Source organism: Lynx rufus, unplaced genomic scaffold, assembly GCF_022079265.1.
Source record: "Lynx rufus isolate CCGP_SWC_20201006 ecotype Redwood Valley unplaced genomic scaffold, mLynRuf1.p SCAF_11, whole genome shotgun sequence".
NCBI classification, from domain to species: Eukaryota; Metazoa; Chordata; class Mammalia; order Carnivora; family Felidae; genus Lynx; species Lynx rufus.
In genome coordinates this window covers 68,744,731-68,770,578 of record NW_025814825.1, presented here as the reverse complement: position 1 = coordinate 68,770,578, position 25,848 = coordinate 68,744,731, and the positions used below count along the sequence as shown (strand labels likewise).

The following is a 25,848-nucleotide window of genomic DNA, read 5'->3' as shown; positions in this document are numbered from 1 at the left end:
CCAAAACTGAGTCCGGGCTTGTGCCCAGGTGCTCATGGAAATGCCAGCCCCTTCTTTTCGGGGCAGGGAACGTTATGGCCCCAAATGCCCTCGTTGGGGCGGGGTACGGTCCCAACAGTGGCTGGCTTTGACGGTCGAGTCTGCTGAAGGACACTGGGGCGTTTCGGAAGGCACGGGGCCCCTCGAAGGCCCCAGCTGGCGCCCTGGAGAACAGTGGCAGCCCCCCCCCGCCCCGGTTCCCACACGCTCCCAGATTATGGTGACAAGCCCCGGCGTCCGTGACGCTCTCGGGCCTGTGGGGGCCGCAGGTAGGACAGGTGCTGAGCAGAGGCGCCGACGTGGCCTTCTGCCTCAGACGGCGGCTGGAGGAGAGGCTGGTGGCGACGGCCCAGGTCCAGAGCACCCCGTACCGGGCAGTAGCAGGCCCACCTACGCCTTGGAACAAAGCTCGACGAAACACACACCGGCCACTGGAAGACGTGGGTGGCACGTCTTCTGCCGTGGCCAGGCCGGTGGGGCAGATGGGGCACACGCCAGGCGCCGGGGGTGATTCCCCTGACGGAACCCCTGCTCTGTTCCCGGGCCGGCCCGGACACTGGGCACGGGGGTCGGAAAGCCAGTGACTGAGACACGGACGGCCCGTCTGACCTCAGGGCCGGTGGACGCGAAGGTGGCCCACGGCGTCTTCCCGCGTGGGTCCTTCGCAGAGAAGGGGGCGGTGGGGGGCGACGCCCCGCCGGCCTCACGTGGCGGGACCCTGCTGGTCCGCCAGGGGCCGCTACACGGTGGTCTCGTTCTTCCACGGCCCTGTCCGGATGTTGCCCGTGCCGTCCGCGCTGAAGGACAGGACTTCACACATGTCTCCCTGGAGCAGCCCGTTCTGGCCGGGCCCGCCGAAGGGCAGGGACTGCGTCCTCCGGAGCATCTCGAAGTGGGCCGGGCCGTGGGCCACCGCCCTGGCTGGCCTCCGCGGGCAGCCGTAGAGCGCCGTGTCGCTGCCCTCGGGCTGGCTGACCAGGGGGAAGGGGTCGCCCTGGGCGCAGCAGGCCAGCGCGTGTGCCCCCACCGGGCCCTCCAGCGAGCTGGGGGCGCTGTCCGTGCGCGAGCTGAGGGGGCTGCCGTCCGGGCTGGACGGGACGTGGTAGGCGCACTCCTGCGTTGCGGCCCCCGGGTGGCGGCCGAAGTAGGGGGGCTTAGTTCCGCCCTGGAGGCAGCCGTGCAGGTGCGGGTCGTGCCCGAAGGGGTCCTCCTCGTGCACGTGGACGTGGGCCGCGTCCTCCGTCGGCCGCTCACCGTGCATCTTGGCGCAGCACGGCGTGGCCGGTGACAGGCAGCTGACGTGGCCCCGGGCCGCCTGCAGGTTGGTCATTTTGCAGTGGCCGGCGGGGGGGGGGGCCAAAGCCCCGCGGTCGGCCCGGACGCGGCGAGTCCCGCCGGCAGGCCACGGGTCCCAGCGCGTCCCCGTTGGTGTCGAGCGTGGGGCGGGCGCCGAGCGTGGCGATGCCGCGGGAGGGGCGGCAGGCCCACCAGCACTGCCACACGTCGTCTCTCTTGGCACAGTGGTGGATGAGCACGAAGAGCCCCAGCGTCACGCAGAAGGCGCCGTACAGGCAGCTGAAGATCATGTCCAGGAAGTGGCCCTGGGACACGGCCAGCGCCCCGAAGGCCCAGGTGGCCGTGAACAGGAACAGCGTGAAGGCGGCGGCCCGCAGCTGGGCCTTGAGTGAGTGCTCGTTCTGCAGCAGCGAGGCGGCCAGGGCGTCGCAGGCGGGCGGCGTGCCGGGCGGAGCCCCGGGGCTGTGGCCGGCCTCGCGCATTGCCAGTCGCCGCTGCTCCTCCGCCCGCGGCCTGAGCTCGTACCTGCGCTCTGGGTGGCGCCGCAGCTGGACGTAGGTGCCCAGGAAGTACACGCAGGTGACCAGCGCGATGAAGGCCGCCGGCCCGTAGAATGCGCCCAGGCTGGGCTCCCAGGCCATCCAGCAGCTGCGGGAGGAGAGGGCTCAGTGAGCCGTGGCGTTGGGGCCAAGTGCCCGGCGGCCCCGCGGTCCCTGCCTCCCAGAGCTCACGGGGAGGCTTTCTCTGCAGCGCGTGAGGCCTCTGGCACGGCAGGGACGCAGACTCGGCCGTGCCCGCCACCCTGCTGGCACCCAGACCGCCTGCAGTCGGGGTTGTGGGGGGCCCGCGCCCACCTCTCTTCGGTGACGCCTTCTCTCCCTGCCCCGGAAGGCCTCGGACCCACTGCCGGAGCCCCAAGGGAGCAGGGCCGACCTTCTGGGGGCACGACCGGAAGGGCCCGAGTGCCGGGTGCTGCGCCTGACCTGTCCACGCTCTGAGCTGGCCCCGGAGATGTGGCCCTCAGTGTCCGGGAGGGGTCTGCTGGCGGGCGGGGGGGACATGTGGGGGGCGGGCGGTGGTCCTGCTGGGCACCCCCCACAGCGTGGTGCTCCGGGCTTCGGGGGGTGCGGGGGGGTTGGGGCGTCCTCCACTGACGGGGAGATACTCACTAGGGCCCGTCCTCATCCTCTGTCCCATAGTTCCTGATGTTCGTGGCGGCCGTGACCCCGCAGATGATGAAGGGCACCCCTCCGCTGATGAGGTAGAACCTACAAGAGGAGAGAAACCGCCTGAGCCCCCCAAGGACGACCTTGTTGTCCTAGCTCTCCTCCCGAAAAGGAGGGGCCCCATGTCCTTGACAAACACCCACCCAACAGGGGAACCCCCACCAGAGCCGGCCTCGCTCCTCCTCCTCCCTCCTTCATCTCCCTCTTTCTCTCCTCCCCCTTCCTCCTCTCCCTCCTCCCTCCTCCTCCTCCCCTCCCAGCATCTCCCCTCCTCCTGTCCCTTCCCCTTCCCCTGTCCCTCCCCCACTCACATCTTTGTGCACTGCCTGGCAGCCTGGCTTCTCAGTTCCTTGGGGGGGAGTTCCGACCTGTGACCCCCACTCCCCTCAGGTCAGGGACCCATCTGGATGGAAGTTGACCCCCATTCTGGGCCTGGCCTGGCCTTTTTGCCAGCGGGGCCTCAGCCAGTGGCTCTGTCTGAGGGCCGTCTAGTGCCCGGTGCAGTGAGCTGGCTCCTGGGAACTTGAGGAGCGGCCAAGCACACGGTCCACGAGCACCTGGCCACCGAGTGCACCATGGGGGCCACGGTGACAAAGGCACCAGCTCATGGTGACCACAGAGAGCGGGCGCCACCCTCCTGGATGAGGGGAATGACCTAGGTCCCAGGACTGTGGGTGGGAGCAGGGTGACCTGGGGACTCTGTGCCTCCCGGAGTTCTCTATGCAGAGAACACGTCCTTCAGAACGAGGACAAATACGGACATTTTCTGACAAAAATAAAACTGAGCGAATTTGTTGCCAGCTGACCTTCAAGAAATGCTGAGTGACGTCCTTCAGGCTAAAGGGCTATTACACCAGATGGAAACTCAAAAGAATGGAGGACACCAGAAATGCTAAATGTTGGGGCAAATAGAAAAGATCTTCCTTCTTCTTGATTAAAAAAAATCTATGATTGCTTAAAGAAAGATTCTAGGGGCGCCTGGGTGGCGCAGTCGGTTAAGCGTCCGACTTCAGCCAGGTCACGATCTCGCGGTCCGGGAGTTCGAGCCCCGCATCAGGCTCTGGGCTGATGGCTCGGAGCCTGGAGCCTGTTTCCGATTCTGTGTCTCCCTCTCTCTCTGCCCCTCCCCCGTTCATGCTCTGTCTCTCTCTGTCCCAAAAATAAATAAACGTTGAAAAAAAAAAATTAAAAAAAAAAAAAAAAAAAAGAAAGATTCTAATACTGCCTAGGGGAATTGATAATCCATGTCGAGTAGCAGATGCCGTGTCTTTAGCACCGAGATGGCGGGGGGCACAGCCTCACGGGCGGGATCTCTGTATCCCTTTCACATGGACGCGTACACCTGTCAGACCAAAGGCAGTGCGGAGAGCTGGTGCACATCAATCCCCGCGGCAATCCGAAACATTGATAGGGAAAAGTTAATAGACAAATTAAAATGAAATGTAAAACATTAAAAAAAATAATCCGAAAGAAGAAAATGGGACAGGAAAAGAGGAAGAGAAGGAAAAAAAAAGAAGGAAAAGCAGAAGATAGGTGGTGGAATGGAGACCTGACTCCGCCCAGCGTTCCGGGACGGAACGCCCCAGCTCACGCAGAGGTGGGCCGGGCAGGTGTGCCACGGCATGCTGAGACCGCCCTGTCCGTGGCGGGAGCACCTTCCGTGCGGAGTTGCTGAGCCTCTGGACGTTGGTGGAGACGGGGGCCCAGGAAGGCTGTGGCAGCCACCCTGATACCAGGGAAGAAGGGCTTCAAGGGGAAGAGTTGAAGAGGCCCGTGTTATGGCGATGTCAGCGTGGCTCACGGGAAGACACTGCGAACGACACGTGTGCGGCCCAAGAAAAGATTCAAAATATGGGAGGCCAAGAGGGACACAAGTAAAGGGAAAGACAGACAACTCCAAAATCACGGTTGGCGATTTAAACTCCCCTCTCTTAGCAGTTGCCGGGGCAGCTAGGCGAGAAGTCGGTAGAGAAATAGAAGATTTGAACAATGATATGAATCACTTCCCCACAGACGCTCTCCCTGGACCATCACAGCCGGTGACCGACGACGCTCGTTCGTGCCCCGTACCCGCGGTCTGCTCGCCGTGGCGGATGACGCGTGCACCGCGAAACAAACCTCGATCAGGTTAAGAGGGTTGTGATCATCTGATCAGAGCATGTGGCCTGACTTCCATGAAGTCCTATTAACAATTAATGGCGGTGAGGAAACTAGGGAAACCACAGACACCTGGAGGTGAAACCACACACTTCTAAATAACTCACGGGTCTAAAAAGACGTCATGAGGGAATCTGGAAAACGTCTTGAACACGATGAGAAAGGAAACAGTGTATTTTTGGCATGCAGGGCTCAGAGGAACATTCATAGTAGCGGATGCTTCTGTGGGAAAAACAGGGAGGCCTGACATTCACTGCCCAGGACTCCACTCGACGAGGCAGAAAAGGAAGAGGGCAGGGTAAACTGAGTCACCAGAATGAAGGAGACGACATGGAGGAGAGCAGACAGCAAGCAATGGTGAAAAACAGCAAGCCAAGCGTCGATCTCCGCAGACAATCGACAACCCCGTGCCCGCCTGCCCGGGCTGACAGGAAGCGGGGCCACAGAGAACCAGACTCCCGTGGGGCGGGGACGGCGATTTGTAAACAGCCGTGGCCATTACTTCAGCAGCTTAGATGAAGTGGCCAAATTCCTCGAAAAAAATACAAATCAGCCAGATCGAAACAAGAATTAGGAAATCAGAATACTCCGTATCGGGTAAACTGGTTGGCTCCAACATTCACAAACGTCTAGCAGAGGAGATTCCAGGCCCCTCGAGCGTCAGCAGTGCGTATGGTCACGCGTCTAAGGAAGAGATGACACCGATCCATCTTCTACAGGCTTTTCCAGAAAATAAAGAAGGGTCACCTCCTGACTCAGTTTACAGGGCAGCAGAAGCCGGTAGGAAAACCAGACAGATGCATGAGAAAAGAGTGAATTGCCCTCAGTGTCCCCCTGAACAGACACAAGCCCCTCTAACAGTGTATCAGCAAATGGAATCGAGGACTTTATGCACAGGATAAAATATCTCAAGTAAGTTTATCGCAGAAATGCAAAGCGTGCTCTTCATAAAATCGACGTGGTTGGTCGTGGAGCACAGTAGGGACATACGATTGGCTCGTAGATGCAGTAGCAACACCTGACAGAATTTAATACACGTTCATCATGAAAAATCTCAGCAAGCTCGGCCCGGACGGAGTCTCCTGGGTCTGCCGAGCGGCACGTAAGGCAGGGGCTCCGAGTGCCTCTCCCGGGCCTGCAAGCAGCCGGCCCGGGGGCCCAAGCGACACGGGGGGAGGCGGAGATACCCCGTGAGGTCCGGCACGGCACAAAAGGCGGGGCAGTGAGCCAAGCTCGGCAGAGCTGCGAGGGAAATGTCCCCACTGCTTTCAATGGCTGGAGGAAAATGCCGCTGGTGAGCGTGTGCCTGGGGACCTGGCCTGGGGTCCAGAGCCTATATATAGCACGGAGAAAGGCACCGGCCTGGGCTGCGTCCACGGCCGGCTGGGACGCGTGACGTCATGTGACCCCGCCTGCCACGCCTGGCTGCGGCAGCTCTGCTCCCAGGGCTGACCAGGCTCGAGGGCCCCTTGGAACCTGCAGAAAGTCACCATCCCCCGAGCCGTGCCTCCACCCTCCACGGAGACACAGATCCTGGGGTTCCGGCCAGGAGGTCCCCTTTAATGCACGAGGAAGTGCGTGAGGTGACGTGGGAGCGCCGAGACGGGAGCAGCGTGGCGCTGGCCCTGCTCCAGCGGCAGTAGCAGCCCCCAGCGGGTCGCTCTGTGTCCTGGGAAGACAAAGGGGCCGCATTGCTAAGCTGCACCCATGTGGGTGGCTTGCCTTGGACAGCCCCCTGTGGTCCCCCCAGGCCAGTGTGGCCCCCTCGACTCCTGTCCAGCTCCAGTGGCCACAGACCATTCCTAGGGGGCCCCTGGCTCAGGGGGACTGCGTCCTCCAAGCCCTCCTGGCTCACACATCCTGCAGGGTGATACAGCCCCCACTGCCTCCGGCCGGGCCCCTCAGGCCAGCGGGCGCCTCGTCCTCGGCTGGGGCTCTCCCTGCCTCTGCCCGAGCGGCTCCAGCCCCAAGTCGCCAGCCCACAGGACCGCCGGGGAGCTGGGCTCCTGGTGCCGGACCGGCTGTGTGGGCAGAGGGTGCCGGTGGCCCCTCGGGTGCCCCACCTGGGATGGCCGTTCTCACCGCGGCTGTGGGCAGCTGGCGGCGTGGGCATGCGGGACACGTGCGGGGCCCTGGCCGTCCCCGAGGTGGGCTGCCCCGTACCAGCCTCAGCTCGCCCGGTGGCCGGGGACCCTTTGGGCCTGGTCACCAGTGCCCTCCAGCCACACCCGCCCCATACGGCGTGAAGCCCAGTCTTGGGCGTCCCGTCCGGCATTGTCGCTGACCGGCCAGCTCTGGTGGCACTGAAACCCCTGTTCACTGTAGGACGTCCCCTGATGTGACCCCAGGAGACACTGGCACGTTTAAGACCAGCCACGTCTCTGCTCTCTGTGTCCCCACATGGACCACACAGGGCAAGTCAGCTGGGATTCTGGGAGTTCATGTGGCTCCCAGGGACCAGACCTGTCTCTTCCTCTAGGGGGACGTTTTTAGAAAGAAGGGTGAAGCTGACCCTCCGTGGGACCCCAGCTGCCACTCCGAGGCACCACGCTGGACCCTGAGAGGCCCTCGGACACGCACAGGGCCCAGGGATGCAGGCACCTGGGGAGGAGGGTGGAGGGGGGCCCTTGCCCGACTGGCCTGGGCTTCCCCAGAAGCACGGGGACAGTGTCCCACTGAAGGGCAGATCGGGGAGCCCAGTGGTGGCCCGAACCAAGGACACTCGGCCCAGGGTGAAGCGTCACGCGGGGTCAGTGGAGTGGGGCACACGATGTGCACGTCCAGGTATGTGAAGTCTGTCCCTGCCGCGGGCTAACGTTGGCCCCCAGAACGGGGTTGTGCCGCCTGCACTGTGAAGGGATTAGGGTTAGGGTTAGGGACAGATACAGGGACAGGGATGGTCCGGGTGACCCGGGTGGCCTGACATCATCACAGAGGTCCTCGTAAAGGGAGGTCGAGGTCAGACAGGAGGGAGGACGCTGCATGGCTGGCTGTGAGTCAGAGGAAGGCCCCGACGAGCGTGGCACCTCCAGAAGAGGCAAGACCACGTGTGTCCCCTGGAGCCTCAGAGGAGCCACCTGCCCTCACCTGGACGCGGCCCAGGACACCGGTTCTGACCACCAGGACGGTAATGAAATAGTGTGCTGTTTTAAGTCACATCAGGAGCAGAGTGAGAGTACAGTCCCCAGCCACACACACCTCTCCAATGTCACCACTGCCACACACACAGCTCTGATGTCACCACCTTGCCATGTAGGTTCCCAGCCACACTCTGCTCTGATGTCACCACCGCACCACGTGGATCGGGAGGGCGAATTACAGAGCTGGATGCGAAGGTGGGTTGGGGAGGATCAGGCTCGTTGAAGCGCAAACACGCTTCTAGCTGCTGTGAGCGGGAAAAGCCATTTGTGACACACGCGGCCACAGGCTCATGGGAGGCGCATACAAGGAACTCCTCTAATTCACCGAGAAAAGACAGACGGCCCGACGGAAAATGAGAAAGGGGCTAGAACAGGCAGTGCACGGGGAGAAAGCCCAGTGCCCACAGGGAGCAGGTCACAGCTGGGGCAGGGGACAGAGTGAGTCGAGGGCAGGCGGGCAGCGGGGGAGCCTGTGCGGGCGAGATCTCAGGGCCAGCGGGGGCGTCCGCGCTGCAGGAAGGGGCGGCTGAGCTGAGCCCTGGGCCCGAGCCCAGCTCAGTCGGCGAGACGGCAACGTGGACGTCACGTGGACGGTGCAGTGGAAGAACCAGGTAGAAACAACATAAAGCGAGCGAGTCCCTGTATATACACAGCTCAGAGTCCCTGCAGACAAAACTGGAGTTTGAGGACTCACACTTGGCTGGGGAAGCCATAGAAAGAGACAGAGGTCAAGAGCCAGGACGGGGGTGTGGGCTGCAAGTGGGCGCAACCCTGGAGGCGTCTGGCAGGGGAAGCTTCCGTTTCTTCCCCTGAAGGCACGTGACAAGTTTCGTAAGCTCGCACGCACGTTTTTGGCATTTTTTGGTGTAAATGTTCTACTAAAACAAGACAAACACTCCAGAAAGGAGCAGGGGTCTCCCGGAGCCGTGGCCCGGGCAGAGCGAGCGTGGCTCCCACGTGGGCACCTGACTCGCCTGCGGCCGACGGGAACCAGGGCTGAAGCAGGAACGAACCAGCTCCCGGGACACGGCAGAAGTCCAGGCAGTGGGCACCGGCTTTTAATGAAAGGGCAAACCCGGGAGTTCTGGAGGTAGAGACCAGAGAATGATCCGGAAGCCCGTGTCAGGGTCGGCCGAGGTCAGCAGGTGTGGTGCGGCACAGTCGGACCCCTTCCGCCATCCCATCCGTGGCTCACTCCCTCTCTGCCACCAAAGCAGCGCTTGTCAGTGGTGGCCCCGGGCCCAGCCACCTGGGGCAGGGGGCAGGGGGCACGGGGGCCGCGCTGATCTGCGGCCGGCTCCCCGGGGTGGTGCCTGTGCTGGGGGTCCAGGGGTCCACAGGGTCCACAGGGTCCACAGGGTCGCTGTCCACAGGTGTCTGTCTGCCTCTCAGAGGACGGGCAGCCGTGGACGCTGTGGAGCAGGGCCTCCGTGGCGGTGTCCCTCTTTGTGAGGGCCCAGGAGGATGTGTCTCCGGTGCCACACATCCCGCCACACACCAGCATCTGTTGTCAGCGATGCTTTGCCAGACGTGAGCTTTCCCGCCACCAGCCCTGCTGAGCCGGCCTTGATGCTATAAACGGGCCGTTTGAGGGCTCCCTCCGTGCGCGTGTGCGTCCAGCGAGCCTCGCAGCCTCCGGAGCTGCGGGAAAACCTGACCTGAGAACCCGGGCACCTGCCTCCACCTGTGAGCGATGCCGGACGGCGTCTCGGGGGCCAAGGAGAGACCAGGCACAGCAGACAGTTTCCCCGCAGCCCCCAGCCCCCGAGTTCAGAGCCAGCAGGGGACACGTGACGGGGTCCCAACAGCCGGACGGGGGCAGTGAGCCCACGTCGCCCTCCTGGACAGTTCTGTCCACTGGCCAGCCGTACTTGAGAGCTTCTCCCCCCACCCGCCCCAGCACAGCCAGAGGCACTGCCATTGGGCGTGACAGTCACCAGCCTGCAGGTGAGTTGCAGGGACAGGAGAATATTTGGGATTCTTGGTGGGGTCCTGGCTGCCAGGCCCTCCTGGGTTCCGAAGGAGGAGACAGGCAGCTGTGGGAACGGGTTGGGGGATGGATGGGCGGGGGGTGGGCTGCAGCCTTGGGGAGGCGGCCCAGGGGGGGAGCCCGAGGCCCTGGGAGCCCGCTCGGACGCCCCCGGACGCGAGGAGCCCTTTGGTGCTCGGCTTGGCGGCCGTTACACCCTCGTGGCCTCTCTTCCGGGCGTCTTCCCTGCACGCCCCTCAGTGCCTTTCCTTGGCGGCTTTTAGTGCGTTTCCTCCCTGGACGTGCAACAAGTCTTCATGGAGGAGGCTGAGCGCTGAGTACATCCCACAGGCCCTGCTGGGACGGAGCCCAAAGGGCCCAGGCATCCGGCTGAGTCCAGAGTTGGGGCCCGGCTTCTGCAGACTCCGAGCCCTTGGACGCTTCTCTCTCTTCTGGAGTGCGTCCCATAGCCTGCCGCCGACCACCAGGTGGACCCTGCCCGAGGGGACGTTCACGCAGGCCAGGGAGGCGAAGGGGCGGGAGGGGCACGGGAGCGTGGTCCCCCGCCCGCAGGCTGGTGCGGCCTCGCTCAGTCACAGAAAGAGGCCCAGGACCCCTCCGGGGGCTGACCACTTGGGCCTTCTGGACCCGACTAAACCACCCCCACGAGAGGCACCTCCTCTCCCGAAGAGCGTCCCCCAGGACTGCCTGGCCCTGGGGCCGCCCTGCGGCACTCAGGGAGGAGAGCACCCTCGATGTGCCGGGAGAGTTCGTCCAGGCCACGCTCGGGCACGAGGAGACGCAGCCCAGGTGAGCTCGAGGACCACGCATATGCCGTGGGCAGGTGTGGGGGCTGCGGGACGCGGCCCCAGGCGCCGCCCCGACCCAGGATCCATCTGAGAGACGCCCATCTCCGGGTCCGGTTAGCGCTCCGTGCCACCAGATCGATGGTTTCGGAGGAGACCACAGAGCACTTACACACTTGTCTGAGCGTGCTGCTGGTAAAGCCACCGTGCGCTTGGAGATGCGCGGCACAGTCACCCACGGCTTGCGCCGGCCGAGGGCGAGTGGCGGCGACAGCCACATGGGTTTGGTGCCTGGAGGGGGGCTGTTGACGAGACCCCGGGGCTCACGCAGAGACCCAGAGCGATGTCTGTGCCGAGCACAGGGCACGACGTGTGTGCACACGACTCTGCCTGGGTCCCATCCAGAAATGCGCCCTGCCATGTAGAGTGAGGCCGGGACGCTCCAAGATTCCGCGTAGAAACACCACAGTGCCGCCTGCCGGGACTCGCCCTGGTGGTGCCAGCCCCGGGGGCGCGTGGCCACTTCTGCCTGAGAAGCGGTCCTGACTTCCGAAGCTCGGCCCGTGAAGCAGGACCTCTGCCCCCCGGTGTGGCATCGTGGGGTCACCGGAGGCCACGGGCATCAGCCGGGGTGGGTCCGGCTCGGTTCGCCGATGGCCTTGGAGCGCCTGCCCCCGTGCAGGACAGCCTCCCACCTGGGCCCTGCATGGGCTTCCTGGGGGCTCCCGCGGCCGCGCCAAAGGGGCGGAGAAGCCGAGAGCAAGTGCCGATCTGTGCCGTCTCTCAGCATACACACTGCCGTCGCGGAAGGGGCTCCTGCAGAGGCAGCCCCGGGACCATCCCCCCACCGGGCTGGGCGGTCCCGTTCGGCACCAGCTGCATGTTGGGTGAACGGGCCAGCTAGCGCCTTTCACCACAGGGCTCGCGGCGTCTAGAGCGTGAGGGCCTGGGTTTTAGTGCAGCTTTCTTCAGGTAGAAACACTACCGGCAGGCTTTAAATAATAGTGACCTACCTTGGTGCACTGTTTCAGAAAGGCCAGGAGAGGCTGCAGAATTAGGGCATAATCACAGGCAGCTAAATTGGGAACTGGCCCTGAGGATCTCGAAAATCACAGCAGGGAGGCCGGCTTCATTAGGAGACACCTCCCCCGGCCAGCTGCGAGGGGCTGGACGGGTGCGTCCCCAGGCCCACACAGCAAAGCCCCACCCCCAGGTGATGGCCTGGGAGGTGGGTGCGCTGTGAGAGCGGAGCCCTCATGGACAAGGTCAGACCCCAGACAGCCCCCTGCCCCTTCTGCCTGTGAAGCAGGAAGTCTGCTCCCACTGGAACCGAGCGTGCTGGCCCCCGACCCCAGGCGTCCAGCCTCCAGACTGTGAGACACATTTCTGCTGTTTATAAGCCTCCAGTCGGTGGCATTGTGTCAAGGCAGCCAGCACGGATGGAGACCTAACAGAAGGTGTGGAAGCCTTGAGAAGGTCTGTCTCCTGAGAGACCTTGCTGAAGGGGGCTGAGTAGCGCCGTTGGGGGCGCCACGGCTGCGGCCAGCACAGCACTGCTGCCCAGGGCGTGCACTGCTCTCCCCGCCACGCTCCAGCGTGCTCAGGGCTGACGCTGCTCCCGCAGAGCCGCTGTGCGGGAAGTGGGGGGCTGTGGTCCTTAAATTGTCTGTACTGGCGACCATGGTGGTGAGGTCGTGAGGCCGGCTGGAAAAGCGCAGACGCGGGAAGAGAAGACATCTGAGTTGCAGTTAAAGGGATCCAAGGCAGTGACGAACGGCCCGCGGTGGTTTGGCCTGGAGCCCTCAGCGCGGTGCGACCTCGCGGACTTGGGAGCCGTTCATGAGTCCTGTTCTCTGTGGAGAAGGCTGGCGCAGAGAACACGCAGCATTGTTCTTGTCTCAGTGTTTCTGGGCCCGTCTGCCTTCTCTTACCACGTGCTCGGACGTGAGCAGGGGCCGGCGGGCATGTCTGGGACACATGCAGCGCAGTCTGCCCGCGGCAGCCGGGTCCGTAGACTGGGCTGGGGGGCGGGCTGGAGACAGACTGGGGCAGAGTCAGGGACTGGGGACCACCTGATCTGGGTCGGGGGACAAGGACCATCAGGGGCAGTGATAGCTCTCTGACACGAATGGTGGGACGGGGGACACACAGGGGACATGGGGTGGGGGCTAGTTCCTGGGGACACACGGGGGACATTAGGTGGGGGTTAGTTCCTGGGGACACACGGGGGACATCAGGTGGGGGTTAGCTCTTGAGGACACACAGGGGACGTGGGGTGGGGTTAGTTCCGGGGGGACACATGGAGACGTCAGGTGGGCTCCTGGAATCTGTCTGACACCCAGCCCTGACCCCACAGAGTAGCTGGCCTCTTGGGGCTGACCCCTCTCACCTCCCGTTGTCCCTCGCATCCCCTCTCCTCAAGGCCATCGCTTCTCAACACGCACTGCCTAGCACTGGTCTTGCCCTCCTGCGTGGGAAAGCCAGACCCTGGGGCTGGGACCTTGCACCCCAAGCTGAGGCTCTGAGTCTGTCCTATCCCCGAGCCGCACCTCCGAGGCCATGGGACAATACTTCTAGTGAGAAGATTTACCCCTTGGTTCCAGGCAGTGACATTTGGCAAGAGGCACGGAGGCAGCACTGAGGGACAGGGATGGGACTCACACTTAGTGGACAGCCACACCTGTGGGGACATACCAGAAGGGCCAGCGCTCTGGTGGGTGATGCCTGGGGCCGGCCACGGCCTCAGCCAAGGTGCTCCCCAGAGATGGAAGTACCCACTGGGCCGCAGCCCCACAGTGCCCCCCAGCCCCACGCGGAGAAAGCCCACACGGCCAACCTGGCCTCGGGGGTTCAGCCAGCAGGCCGAGCAGTGTAACCTACCCCTCGAGGCTGCCCCACCGCACCTGCGCCCCGGGGCAGGGATGAGGGTAGGAACGAGGGGCTGTGTGCTCCTGTCACTGTGATGGGGACCTCCCCCTGAGGCCGCCAGCCACCTTGGTCGAGCTGGAATCTCCTTCCCTCAGCCTGCCACTGAAGTGCACAGGTGTCGAGGGGACCCCCACCCCAAAACCTAACCATATATGGAAATTAAAGAGCACACTTTTATGGCCAAAAAAAGAAAAGGAAAAGAAAAAGAAAAAACAATCCGGAAAATCAGACGATACTTAAAATGAGTGAAAAACCCTGCAGCATGTCCGGACTCATCGGCAGAAATGTCTAACAGACAGACTAAGAGAGAGAGAGGACTAGAATTGTGTGGCAGTCCTGGCCCGAGCAATTAGGCCAGAAAAGAAGTAAAGGCCACCAGAACTGGACAGGAAGCAGGAAGCAGTCCCGGAGCGCCCGGGTCGCAGTCGTACAGACGTGACGCGACGGGATCCACGGGAAAGCTCCTGGACACATTCAGCAAACCCCCGGGACGGAAGACCGCACGATATCCGGCTGCGTTTCTACTCGTGAGCTAGAATCAACCCCAAGAGAACATTAAGGAGACAATCCCATTCACAACAGCACGAAGACAATGCTTAGGGAAAAGTCCTCCGCAGGCGGCCCGAGACGCGTGCGCCGAGAGCCAGAGATGTTGCAACAGAAATCACGCGGACCCCAATGGAGGGACAGATGTCCTGTGTTACCGCGTGGATGCTGTGAATGTTCACGCGCCATGCCTTTCCACGCCAGGCAGCTTCCATCAAAACTCCAGTGGCCGTGTGTGCGGAACCGATCCAAATATTCGTGTGCGGGGGGCCCCCGAGCAGCCAGACCGATCTTGAACCAGATCCATCTGTGCTCTCTGCCCCTGGAACCGGCCCTAGCGGGAGGGCGGTGAGCCTGACCCCCGGGGCGGGGGCCTCAGCGGGGACTGTCCCCTCTGCTGAGTGGGGATCACCCCCGGGGCTCAGGCAGGAAGGAGAATCTGGCCTGAGATGTCTTCCACTCCCGAGTCCTGTAAAATTGTATGTGGCTGTGGTTTCCTTGAGATCTCCAAATGGGCTTGGTTTTCCCCAAGGCTGAGCAGAGGGGCCTGTGGAGCAAGCGGGCAGACCCCAGCGCGGGCTCTCAGGCCCCACGGACGGACTCCCCTGCGGCAGACCCCTTGGTGGCATCCCCGTGGCCGACTGGCCACGGGGCCAACATAAGAAATTAGACAATCGGCCCCTTGTTTCTCAAAAAGCTGTGTGCTCTGAGTTCACACAGAAGGTTTGAACCCACAACTATTTTCTTTTTACTTCTCATCGGAAAACGTCAGAGGGAGGACACAGGGGCCCCCGTCTGCAGACCGCAGCACCAGCTCTGGTCGCTGCCCGCGCGCCCTTCCCTCCCCAGAAGACTCCAGAACTACATTTGTGCTGACGTGGGCACACACAGGCTACTTTGCAGCGCTGGGCGTGGGGTCAGGGGCCAGATAAAAGGATGCCTCCTGGGGGCCAGCAGGAAAAGCCATCGCTGGTAAGAATGGCCCCGGCTGGTGTTGGGCCTGCAGGGTGAGCGTGGATGGCAAGTCGAGGGGCCTCTGGGAGGAAAAGACTTTGGCCCCCAGCTTCTGGGGTCCCCACCACAAGCCCCAGGCCAGGCGTGGCCCGAAAAGGCAGCAGGGGAGGGCGGGCCCTCTGCAGAGCCCAGAGTCAATGTCTCCACCCTCCTGAGTCTGAACCTGACAGAGGTCAGTCCCCTAGGGAGCTGTTGGGATCACATCGCCATGTCCCCCTGCCCCCCAGTGTCCAGCTTTTTGCACCAAAGAAGGGGACGTGGGGGAGAGGTGCTGGCGGTTTCTAGGCAACAACAAAAGGAGTAAGTATCTCAGAGTTATCTGTCTCTGTGACATGGCCAGTTCAGTGCATAGCCACTGAGCCCAGACCCCTCTAGACCCGGGTGCTCTGAGACCCTCGAGCTCATGGCCCATGGAACCCATGTGTCTCCAGCCTCAGGCCCCCCGAGCCCACAGACCCCCACAACCCCAGTTCCCTGAGTCCACAGCCCACAGAGAACAGGCCCACCCAGCCCATAGCGCCACAAGACCCCAGGCCCCTGGAGCCCACGGCCCATGGAGCACAGGCCCATGAGCCACAGACCTGTTGCTCCTGGAAGCCCCTGGGAGTCTGGCTCAGTCACACGCGTTCTGAGGCTGTCAGAGAGACAAGTGCCAGAATGCTCCGTGGCCTCCATCTCCTTCTTCAAAAAGCCAGGCAGCGTTTCAATCAATTATAGGCCAGGAAATTCATTTTGAGAGTGATTTTTAAACCCTGGGGACCTGGGGCCTCCCCGGCAGGAGAAACGAGGCCCTGAAGTCTTGCCTTCTGGCCCCTGCCCGCAGCAGAAGCACCAGCTGCGTGGTCAGGGGTCTGCTAGCTTCCGAAAATCAGACGGTGTCGGAAAACCTCTGGGGGAGGTCACCTTGCTTATTAAACGATGAGGCATTGTTTTATCTGCCTCAAAATGCGTTCTTCTGACGGTTTTTAGGCGCACAGAGGTACTCCCAGGTGGCCCTTCAAATTTGGACCCAGACAGAGCTCAGCCCGAGGGGCTGGGTGTCCATGGCCCCGGGACCAGGCCACAACCTCCCAGAGACATCCGCTGCCCCTCACAGGGACCGCCTGTCCACCCTGAACCTTCCCAGCTTGTCCAAGTAACAGTCCACTGGCTGGAGCAGGGGCCCCTCTCCAGACCCATCTGCCACCAGCCTTGAAAGGCCCAGGCCACGGGGTCACCTTGGGGTCGGCGACCGGGCCACCTGGGTCTCTCCCAGCTAACGAGCAGGTACCCTGGCTCACTGAGGCTCGTGAGTGAACTGTCGCCGAGGCCGGAGCACTGACCCATCACCCAGGGCCGTCTCCACTGTGGCCTCAGGGGCGCGGATCTCTCTGGCGCAGAGGCGCGCCCAGCCGCCAGGGGGACACATCGGCCCCCAGAGCCGCCGATCTGGCTCCAGCTCTACCCCAGCACCCCGACATCCCTCCCGGGCACCCCACCCCGTCCCCAGCACCCACCCCGGCCCTGGCCACCTGTGCAGACCGGGTTGTCCCCGGACCCCGTTTCCCCGTGAGCCGGTGTGCCGAGACCCCCGGAAGATAGACCAGGTGGCCAGGCGCGTGTGCTCGGTACCTGAGCAGGGGCTGCCTGGGGCAGGGCGGGGCCTTCTTGGTCACTTGCTTGTAGATGTTCCTGGCGGTCACCCCGATCCACAGCATGGTGGCCAGGGTGGAGTAGTGCAGCAGGATGCCCACCTGCGGGGAGAGGCCGGTCAGCAGCGCCTCCGAGGGCCGCCCCCCAGCGTGCTGCCCCGGAGACCGTGTGCCCCCCGAGGCCTGGGTCTGAGCCCTCCTGCTCCCTTCGCGTCCTCAGGATTCAGCTTGATAGTGACAGGGGATGAGCCCCGCAGGAGGGCACGTGGGGGTCTCACTCAGCGCCGATGACCCCTTCACAGGGAGTTGCCCGGGCCTCCAGGACTCTGGAGCTGGTTAGGTCTGTGTCCTGAGGAGACATGGGGCCGGGGGCCCCCGGGCCCGCACACACGGTACTTCCGGGGAGGTCCGCGAGAGGCTGGCCCCATAGGTGCCCCTCCGTGCGTGCACAGTGCCCGCCAACGTGCCCATGGTCAGCCTGGCCCAGACGCGGGGACCCGAAGGCTCCAGGGAGGACGTCCTCTGGGCTGGGCCCCACACGGGTGCCACCAGTTGAGGGGCGGGCGGCCCTGCAGCAGGGGTCTCCCCACGAGGCTGGTGTCGGGTTGCGTGTGACATAAAGCACCTCTAGGATCAGCCGCTGACGTCTGCTCCCACAGGCGCAGCTGCTGGTTGCTGTGGGAGCTGCTGGCCGAGCTTTTACCCCTCCCCCAGCACTTACTGTGTTAGCTAATCACGCTCCTCTGTCTCCACCTGCTTCTAGAAAACGAGGTTACCTACGAAGCAAGAACCTGACATTTCACGATGACAAGTAAATCATAGCTGTGATCGGAAAGGTGATTCTCTGAATAAAGCTAACATTGCATTATAATGATTTATTGAATCCGGAATTCAAGTTTCACTTATTAGAAAACCTCAAATAACCAAGGGGAACGGCATCGGTGGGGTGGGCGCCCCGGAGCTGTTTGTGGTTTCAGGGGCCTCCCTGCACACGCCTGGTGAGTGCCGCCTTTTCTGCAGCCTTTTCCGCGGCCTTTTCCACAGCCTGGCCTGGGCCTCCTGTGGGTGCCCGTGTGCCGGACCTCACCCCAGCCTGGGAACCGGGGGGCAGGCACTCTGCACCTGAACCAGGAGGAAGGAAGGGGCGTGTCCGTCTGGCCCTCAACTGAAGGATCGCAGGCTGTTGAGGGGACAGCAGCGTGGCCGTCACCGCAGGTGACTGGAAACAGATGCCGAGTCCACAGAGAAGCCCCAGGGTCAGCAGGGGGTGGGAAGAGCCGGCTACGCTCCCGATGGGCTGCTCTGAGCCTCGCCCGCCGGGGGGTTGCAGCCTCCGCCTCCCAGATGCCACTTTGGGCCGGACACGTGGAGAGGTCATAGGACCCCCCACCTCGGCTCGCACACCCGGCTGCCGCCAGGACCGGCGGGCTGCCCCACTCTCAGCCCCAACCCGGCGCTGACGCACATCATCATGTGGGGCCACTGGCGGCCGGCCGTTTGTGTTCACGATGTCACTTAGGACTTTAATGAGGTGCCCGGTCATCTTCTTGTTGCCATAGCAACCATCTGTTCTCCAGCCGACCAAGTTTCAGGCCACAGAGCACAAGTGTGAGCCACACCTGGATAGGGAAGGCTGGCGGGGGCGTCCCGTGTTCAGGTGCCAGGGTGGTCGCCAGCTTGTCCCCTGCCAGCGTGGGGGCAGGCCTGGCTGCCCCCTGGAGGAAAACCACATTTACCGTGAATTGGCTTGTGGAGATGTGGAGGCTAAGAAGTCTGAGACCCGTGGCTCGTGGTGGGCAGGCTGGAGGCCCAGGAGACCCGACTGTGTGGCTCCCGCCAAGACCGATGTCCCAGCCTGGACAGGCACAGAGAGAGTCCCCCCTTTCTCTGTCATTGTCCCCAGGCCCCTGGTGGAGAGGATGAGCCCCATGATGGGGAGGGCACCTGCCTGAGCCAGCCCACCGGTTCCAGCACTGACCGCATCCACACCGCACGGACGCGCCCAGAATGACGTCGGCCCCGTGATCAGTCAAATCGCCACATTAAAGCTAACTGTCCCGGCTTCTGACGCTGTGGTCTCCCAGCTGTGCCTCGTCAGGCCTGCCTCCTCTCCAGTGGGCAGAGGACAGGGTGTCTATGCTGGGTTACCCTCCATAACAGTAGCGACGCTTCTGTCTTCGTCCGCCAGGCACAGGCCCGACTTCGAGAAATGTCGGGGGAGTCACTTCAAGAATGCCACCTGGAGGGCTCGCTGGGGTTGCAGCCCCGTCCCCTCACCTGGGCCCCAGCTCTGTCCAGAGAACAGAGGTCACTGTTCTCTCTCGTGCACGTGGTGCTCTCTGTCCCTCTTCCCCTGCCGGAAAGCTGGGCAGTGCAGCCAGAGTTAGCACGGCCCTGCTCGAAATTCGCGAATGAATGACCGAAGGTATCACGGCCCCGCTCCCGGGGACACATAGTCCGGAGGTCAGGGTGGGATCTACTCCGGAGCTCACAGGCTGGCTTCCCCCGACGGGGTTCCTGAGGATGGCCACCACAGGAGAGTCAACTGTTTCTCACACTACCGTCATCACCTCTGCAGACCTTGCCTCTCCGGACCCGTCCAGGCCCGGAGCGCTCCCCGACCTGCCACGCTCCTAGGGTGTCCACCTGGCTAACGAGGCCCCTGGCCTCCAGGAACCCCCATCCAGGCTGGAGCATGGACACAGTTCCCGGGTTTCGGGAGGGGGTGGGCTCCCCAGCGGCGCCGAGGAGCCTGGGGGGAGGGGGTGCTGAAGCCGGCGCCTCGCCGCCAGGGACCCGGCACAAGAGCCCTCGCTGGCCGAGCGCGACATTTCACCGCCCTCGGCGGGCTCCGCTCTTCGGCAGGCACCTCCAGGCAGGACACAGATTGGGTTTCCCGGGGTATGTGCTGCGGTTGTCGCCGTGCCTATCCAAAGGCTTAAGGAAGCGTGTCTGCCCCTCAGTGCGGTTTTTAGTTACCTGCTGGCGGCTTTGCTGCTGGGGCCCCAGCGTGGATGGCAGAATCCGGTTCCCGGTGGGGTGCACGGCCTGGACGGGGATTCGCAGGGAACCGAGCCGGATGTCAGGCTGCCTGGGCCCTGGGACGAGGTGCCGTCTGGTGGCCAGTGCCTGGAGCCGGAGCTCAGCCCGATTCTTCCCCGTGCCGCCCCTGCTTGAACAGCCTCTCACCCTCCCGCCCCAGGGAGAGTCGCCTGCCATCTGTGCAGGGGACAGGTCATTTTGTGTGCACAGACTGCCATCGAGGTCGCCACCGGTGCACCTGAGTGTCAGATAATTAGGCCTCAGCAGCTTCCACAGCATCAGTAAATGGTTGTAGGATTCACAGCAACAGAGGCTGTAAGGGGAGGGACATGAGCGCCGTGGATGCCAGGCTGAGACCCTCCCACCACGTGGCCCCGGCAGACACACACCACCAATGACAGAACCGGAAGAGGGGAGTCCTTGGTAAGATGGCTCTTCAGTCCATGGGGCAGCCCCCATCTGGCTCCTGCCTGGGCACTGGAGGTCACTGTCCACTTGGAGGTCGCTGTCCACTTAGAGGAGACTGTTCACCTGGAGGAGACTGTTCACCTGGTGGTCATTGTCCACCTGGAGGTCACTGCCCACCTGGAGGTCAATGTCCACTTGGAGGAGACGGGCCGCCTGGAGGTCACTATCCACCTGCAGCAGACTGTCCACCTGGAGGTCACTGTCCACTTGAAGGTCACTGTTCACCTGGAGGTCACTGTCCACCTGGAGGAGACTGTCCATCTGGAGATCACTGTCCCCTTGGAGGTCACTGTCCACTTGGAAGTCACTGTCAACCTGGAGGTCACAGTCCACCGGGAGGTCACTGTCCACTTGGAGACTGTCCACCTGGAAGTCACTGTCCACCTGGAGGTCGCTGTCCACTTGGAGACTGTCCACCTGGAAGTCACTGTCCACCTGGAGGTCGCTGTCCACTTGGAGGTCACTGTCTACTTGGAGGAGACTGTCCACCTGGAGGTCACTGTTCACCTGGAGGTCACTGCCCACTTGGAGGTCACTGTTCACCTGTAGGTCACTGTCCACTTGGAGGTCACTGTCCCCTTGGAGGAGACTGTCTCCTTGGAGGAGACTGTCCACCTGGAGGAGACTGTCCACCTGGAAGTCACTGTCCACCTGGAGGTCACTGTCCACTTGGAGGTCACTGTCCACTTAGAGGAGACTGTTCACCTGGAGGAGACTGTTCACCTGGTGGTCATTGTCCACCTGGAGGTCACTGCCCACCTGGAGGTCAATGTCCACTTGGAGGAGACGGGCCACCTGGAGGTCACTATCCACCTGCAGCAGACTGTCCACCTGGAGGTCACTGTCCACTTGAAGGTCACTGTCCACCTGGAGGTCACTGTCCACCTGGAGGAGACTGTCCATCTGGAGGTCACTGTCCCCTTGGAGGTCACTGTCCACTTGGAAGTCACTGTCAACCTGGAGGTCACTGTCCACCTGGAGGTCACTGTCCACTTGGAGACTGTCCACCTGGAGGTCACTGTCCACTTGGAGGAGACTGTCCACCTGGAGGTCACTGTCCACTTGGAGGAGACTGTCCACCTGGAGGCCACTGTTCACCTGGAGGTCACTGTTCACCTGTAGGTCACTATCCACCTAGAGGTCACTGTCCACTTGGAGGTCACTGCCCACTTCGAGGTCACTGTCCTCCTGAAGGTCACTGTCCACTTGGAGGAGACTGTCCACCTGGAGGTCACTGCCCACCTAGAGGAAACTGTCCACCTGGAGGAGACTGTTCACCTGGAGGTCACTGTCCACTTGGAGGTCACTGTTCACCTGGAGGTCACTCTCCACCTGGAGGTCATTGTCCACTTGGAGGTCACTGTCCACTTGGAGGAGACTGTCCACCTGGAGGTCACTGTCCACCTGGAGGAGACTGTCCACCTGGAGGTCACTGTCCACCTGGAGGTCACTGTTCACCTGGAGGTCACTCTCCACCTGGAGGTCATTGTCCACTTGGAGGTCACTGTCTACTTGGAGGAGACTGTCCACCTGGAGGTCACTGTCCACCTGGAGGTCACTGTCCACTTGGAGGTCACTGTCCCCTTGGAGGAGACTGGCCACCTGGAGGTCACTGTCCACCTGGAGGTCACTGTCCACTTGGAGGAGACTGGCCACCTGGAGGAGACTGGCCACCTGGAGGTCACTGTCCACCTGGAGGTCACTGTCCACTTGGAGGTCACTGTTCACCTGGAGGAGACTGTCTGCTTAAAGGTCATTGTCCACCTGCAGGTCACCATCCGCCTGGAGGTTAATGTCCACTTGGAGGTCATTGTTCACGTAGAGGTTGCCCTGCCCGTGGAGGCCACTGTTCACCTGGAGACCACTGTCCACATCACAGGAAACTCTACCTGGAGATCGCTGTTCATTCTGGAGGTCACTGTCCACATAGAGGTGACTGTCCACCTGGGCTGGGCTGGAGCCAGGAGCAAGGGGTCTGAGCGAGGCTCTGGAGGGCGGAGCCTACAGAAAGACTTGGGTGTGGGGCCGCCTGTCCTGGGCCAGGGCCGCACGGAGCAGCAGGAGGAAGCAGGTGCTGCTGGTGGGAAGGCCCCCTCCGAGCTCTGTCAGAACCAAAGGGCGCTTCCCCCCTCTGAAGGAAAAGTCAGGTGAGGCCATGGAGTGGAAAGAAGGCCCTTTGGTGACTTGTTCTCAATGCTGTGATGTTCAGAAGCCCCTATTCTACCTGAGACGGGAGCAGAGCCTCTCGGAGTGAGCTCCATGTGGGGGGCGGGGCCTCTGCGGCTGGACTCCCCAGCCACCTGCTCTGGTGCCAGAGCATACCTGGACGGCGGTGGCGGTTGGTGGCAGTTGGCCCCTTCTCTGTGCTCCTGTCTCTGGGCCAGTCTCTGGGAGGCGGGAAGCTCCCGACCCTATTCCTGGGACCAGCACCGTTTGCCGGACAGGAAGCGTCCAGTTCGCATGTGACCAGACGCCTCGGAGCCAGCTGGTCAAGCGAAAAGCAAAGTACCTGACACGATCCAGTGCTGAGCAGAATAGTCAGCCTCATGTGGCAAAAAGGCTGTAATACAGGTGCCCTGCATGCTGAACTACTCCCTCCAGGAGACACATCTGAACAAATACTCGAGTGTTTTTTCATAAACAAGACAATTATCATACATTTCCCTTTTGGTAGGAGCGGCGATAAACACTTTAAGTTTTGTAGCAAAATGAGGGTGTGGATGGCACTCACCGCCTGGCACAGGATTGGGTATTTGGTGCGGTTCACGCCGCCGGCAAACACTGTGAAGGTCAGAGCCGCGTGAAAGCAGAAGTTGAGGAGCGTGTGCCGGCCTTTCCGGCTGATCCGGATGGCACTGTGGGAGACGGAGATGTCCCATCAGGACCCAGCACGCAGAGTGAGGTGCACAGATCAGCCCTCTTCCCCAGTTGCCATGCTCCGTCCACGTGGGGACCGAGCTGAAGACCCCCAAGGTGTCACCGAAAGAGGCCGGGGGAGCCCACCCAAAGGACCAGATGGATGGGAACACACAGGGTGTGTGTGGCACCCTCAGTGTGTGGTTATTGGACGTTTTTGTGTTAAATCGACTTGGAATGCTAGACTGGAGGGTTTTGAGAAATCTTGAACCTGGTCATTGGACAGATGCTAATACTGAAACCTGAGACTCTATGCCTTGTCTGGTCACAGAGCTAGAGGGTGGGACACACCTGGCCACACCTCCTGACTCCCAGGATGGAGTTCTTCTTCCCTCTCTGAGCAGATGTCTGGTACCTCAAGAAGAGGGCATGACTGTGACTGACTGGAAGCAAGACCCCTGTAGTCTGTGGCCTAGGACCTTGCCTATGGCTGTGACCACCTCCATGACTTGGCCTCACCCCAGCTACAGCCATGGCAGAGATTACTCATCCTATTCTTACAGCTGTAATGGTGGCCACAGTTTCTCCATGGCCTTGGACATGCCCAACCCCCTCCCCATGATCATGGCCTCGGACATGCCCAACCCCCTCCCCATGATCATGGCCTCAGACATGCCCAACCCCCTCCCCATGATCATGGCCTCGGACATGCCCAACCCCCTCCCCATGATCATGGCCTCGGACATGCCCAACCCCCTCCCCATGATCATGGCCTCGGACATGCCCAACCCCCTCCCCATGATCATGGCCTTGGACATGCCCAACCCTCTCCCCATGATCATGGCCTCGGACATGCCCAACCCCCTCCCCATGATCATGGCCTCGGACATGCCCAACCCCCTCCCCATGATCATGGCCTCGGACATGCCCAACCCCCTCCCCATGATCATGGCCTCGGACATGCCCAACCCCCTCCCCATGATCATGGCCTCGGACATGCCCAACCCTCTCCCCATGATCATGGCCTCGGACATGCCCAACCCCCTCCCCATGATCATGGCCTCGGACATGCCCAACCCCCTCCCCATGATCATGGCCTTGGACATGCCCAACCCCCTCCCCATGATCATGGCCTCGGACATGCCCAACCCTCTCCCCATGATCATGGCTTTGGATATGCCCAACACTCTCCCCATGACTGTGGCCTTGGACACACCCAAGCCTCTTCTCATCACTGGTTATGCCCACAGTCTAGGCTTGGCTCATGACTTTGATTATGGGCTTGATCCTGACCATGGCAGAGACCCCTCCTCACATTTCACAGTGCATCTTCAAGTGATGCAGACACCCCCAGGTCATTTCCCCTCACAGGCAGAGGTGGCCAGGAAACCAGCTCAGAAGAAAGACAACTAGACGCCCCCCTGCCCCGCCCCAGATTAAAAGGCACAACGCAAAGGTGTGTGAGGGTTCCACGAGCTATGCTAACTTCCCAAGGCTGTGGGCTCTTGGAGCACCTGAACTGACCCTGGGCCATTGGAGGAAGTACCTATTTCACCCCTTTTGATACGAACATAGGTGGCCCTGGTGGAGGCCTGGAGTGGAAGGGCATGGCTGTCCCTGAAAACTCGGCGGAGGATTTGGCCACGCCTGCCATGTAGGCAGGTGGTCGGTGAAGTACCTTCCAGGGACTTCTCACTACGTGGGGTGGGGAGGGTCTCGTTTTAGGCTTTGCATTTGAAGGTGGAAGCATGCAGTCTTGGTGCCGAGTGGGGCCTTACTTTTGGTGCACGACGTAAGTGATGACAGAGGCGAGGAGACAGAGCAGCATGACGGCGGTGCAGGCATACACCACGGGGTGCAGGAACTCCCCTGGGTCCTGGGGCAGGGAGAGCACGGTTTTCAAATCCTGGATAGAGCACAGAGCAGAACGAGTGGGCAACGTGGCGAGGAACTGTGCACCTGGCGGAGTCACCTGGCTCCCCCGGGTCTGGCCTCTCCCCTGAAAGCGGCCGGAGGCGTCTCCTGAGTGGAGCGGAGGTTTGTGACGGGCGCCCCGCTTCCTCGGAGCGCGGCTGTCTCCCCAAACCTGCCCGCGCGAGGGTCTGGATGGAGCCGTGCAGATGTCCCGCCTCACGCGCATCAAGATTCTGCTTTACGAGATCCCCCGGGAGAATTTTGTGTTAAGCGAGTCCCTGGAGCTGACTCAGGTCGGTGGAGGAGAAGCAGTTGCCGTGATGGGTCGGCAGGGCCCCGAGGCCCTCAGGAGAGCACCCGCTTGGCACGAGATTTACGCGCCGGGACCACGTTCCCAAAACTCCAGCAATAGGAAAAACGGCCGCAAAGTGCATGGTCAGGTGGGCGGGTTTGCGCGGCCTGCGCTCCAAGCTCCAAAGCCCTGGAGGGGCGGCCAGTGCACAGACCCTCGTCTGCTGTGCGGGCTCCACGGGCTGGGAGTCAGGAGCCCTGGCCTCGTGCATCTTTGCCCTCTGCCCTCTGACCCCCCGAGCAACGCTCCAGACACTTCCTGTGTTGTAACTCGCAGCGTCACAGGGAAGCCCTGCTGTGGACTGAGCCAGGTCCCCGGAAGCACAGGCTGACATCCTCGTGCCCCATGTGACTAGTGGAGGCGGCTGTCACGGAGGTGACGGCCATCACAAGAGGTCATAGGGTGAGGCCTCGTTCGACAGGACCCACGTCCTTCTAAGAGGGAGACTAGGACACGACCTGCCC

At 62.2% G+C, this 25,848-nt stretch overlaps 1 protein-coding gene across 1 annotated transcript; it reads right to left on the bottom strand.

Annotated features, from left to right (window-relative positions):
* Positions 1–778: 778 nt before the first annotated feature.
* Positions 779–25,018, bottom strand: ADGRA1 (adhesion G protein-coupled receptor A1). The gene is given in 6 exon segments (XM_047072774.1): positions 779–1,384; positions 1,386–1,983; positions 2,505–2,603; positions 16,733–16,854; positions 22,994–23,117; positions 24,897–25,018. Coding segments are annotated over 6 exon segments (1,599 nt in total). The 5' UTR covers positions 24,947–25,018.
* Positions 25,019–25,848: the final 830 nt, after the last annotated feature.